The following is a 2,297-nucleotide window of genomic DNA, read 5'->3' as shown; positions in this document are numbered from 1 at the left end:
ATATATATATATATATATCAATAAATAGGTGTATGTGTATATATATGTGTGTGTATGTGTGTTTGCGATAAAACCTGTTGCGATAGAAATGTATCGAACCACACATGAGAACCAATACAACGAAAAAAGTAAAAGAAAGTTGTCTAATTTGATTGTTTTTATTTTTGTTTTGTTTTTAGAAAATTTCATTAAACAAAGTACTTGTAACGTTTCATTATACTTTATGAATTTTTAATTTATGCGAAAGAAACAAAACGTAATATAAGAAGAAAAAAAAACAATATATACCAAGGGGTCTCTCGTATACTTAATGATTATCTTAAGTGTATATATAAACCTTAAAAGAAACATTTGTTGAGATCGATTCGAATGCACGCACGAAGGTCGACTTTTTTTTCTCAACCAAATGCACTGCCCTAATTACGATAAACATTATTTTTCACATTCTTTAAGTAGATGCAAGAAGAAGAAGAAATTTCTTTCTCACATTTTCTCAAAGACATAAATCCTTTAATGTTTTTCGTTGAAGGAAATAGTAAGAAAGTAAAAGTACCATTGGGAATAAGTTCGATTTATGGTGTAGAAGAAAAAAAAAACATAAAAATATATTTGTCGAATAAATTATTAAAGAAGGGTGGGAGTAGGTGGTTGATTGATTGCTTGATTGGTTTGGTGTGTTTTAATTTGAAATTTTCTATTAAACCATCGAACATTAAAAATTAAAACACAAATTTTCTCATCGTTGAAACGTTAAACTTCATCTTCTATGTGTTAATATTAGTCGAATCCCCAACCTAACACACATTGAACATACACACACACATACACGTAAGAACACTGATCGTAAATTTAGATAACATCCACAAGGATTTGTGTGTTATCCTTGGAAAGGATCGTTCCCTTCTTACCCCGTTCATCCCCTATTTATAACCCTTAGTATCTTACACCCTCTCACTCTGAATTAAGTTTTATTTCTTCTCTTGCTAAGGGTTATGGTTCTTACGTGACAAAAATATTATTATGAGAACAAATAACAACGGTCAACGACATTTAAAAGTTCTATGGTTAGAAAAATAAACTTGTTTTTTATTTTTTATTTTTTTAAATCAAAAACGATGAATAATAATGTTAAATAAATGATGTGTATAAATCGTATTGAAATTCAAATAAGAATTATATAAATTAGTATCATTATTTTTTAATGATAAATTATTGATAGGGGTTAAAAAGGGGTGGTGATGGTGGTGATGGTGGTTCGTTTAGATTAACTATAAAATATTTATTTTAATTATTATTTTCTTTTAAATTTTTTCTAAAATAAGAAAGAAAGTATGTGTATGAGATATGTGTGTGTGTGTGTATGTGTATATGTACACGTTCACTGTACCCACTGCAGTAGTTGCGGAGGTTTGAAGCTGATGTCGAGCCGGTAGATAGCCTCACAGCTAAGCTTCACAGTTTTAAGTTGTCGAAATCTAGCAGAAGTTTCCATTTTGCAATAAACCGGGCCAGCTGCTGGTTCCCTTCTTAAGGACAAGGTCACTCGAAAATGTCCATCAGCCCCCATTTAGCCCCATAATCGTACTCGCGTTAGCGCGAGTTCACTTTTTCTTTTATTCTGTTTCTTTTTCTTTCTTTTTTTCTTCACGTCGTTCAATCAAATTGAAATTATAAAAATAAAAGGGGGAATACCAAATATAATTGAACGATTCGATAATAATTTTATTCCAATAAATTTTTACTTGGATTTTTTATTTCTTCTTCTTTTTGTTTTTAAATTTTTTTGTTAAAGTAAAAAGAAAATAAGGGGATGATTCTTTTTTTTCGTTGAATAGTAATTCACACGTAATGGTAATGGAAGGGAAAAGAAAGAAAAAAAAAAAAGAAATAAGCAGCTTTATCGTTATTCGTTGCACGCTTTTTAACAACCCACCTTGACAGGCGGGCGTCGCGACGCTCACTGATCCGGCGTCGTCGTCGTGAACTCCCAACCCGACACCAACAAACCACCACCACTACCATTACCATCACCACCACTACCACCATCAGAAGGGAGCTTTTTCTTCTTCCTTCTTCTGTATATTTCTATCCAAGAATCTCTGATCAAAGGGAACAAAAATCACACTGTGTTGACTACTCTCTTTTACATATTACTTTTGAAAACTTCAAGAGAATATATTGTTCTGTTAAGATATTCTCTCACACACACATACACACACAGTTTATGTATATGTATTAGATTGAAAAACTACTCTTATTCTTCTTTTATATATATATATATAAAGGAATATATTATA

General features: G+C 31.0%; 1 protein-coding gene across 1 annotated transcript in view; it reads right to left on the bottom strand.

Moving 5' to 3' along the window:
* The window catches only part of LOC106791149 (CB1 cannabinoid receptor-interacting protein 1-like), a 16,782-nt gene extending 14,559 nt beyond the window's left edge, over positions 1 to 2,223 (bottom strand). Inside the window, exon 1 of the mRNA XM_014756579.1 lies at positions 1,392 to 2,223. Coding sequence (XP_014612065.1) covers positions 1,392 to 1,567 — 176 coding nt within the window. The 5' untranslated portion in view covers positions 1,568 to 2,223. The remainder of the gene's footprint in view (positions 1 to 1,391) is intronic.
* Between the last annotated feature and the right edge of the window lie 74 nt (positions 2,224 to 2,297).

This window comes from Polistes canadensis, unplaced genomic scaffold, assembly GCF_001313835.1.
Source record: "Polistes canadensis isolate GaletaPanama2010 unplaced genomic scaffold, ASM131383v1 scaffold_287, whole genome shotgun sequence".
In the NCBI taxonomy this organism is placed as follows: Eukaryota; Metazoa; Arthropoda; class Insecta; order Hymenoptera; family Vespidae; genus Polistes; species Polistes canadensis.
The sequence above is the reverse complement of the archived record's forward strand: the minus strand, read 5'-3'. Positions and strand labels throughout refer to the sequence as shown.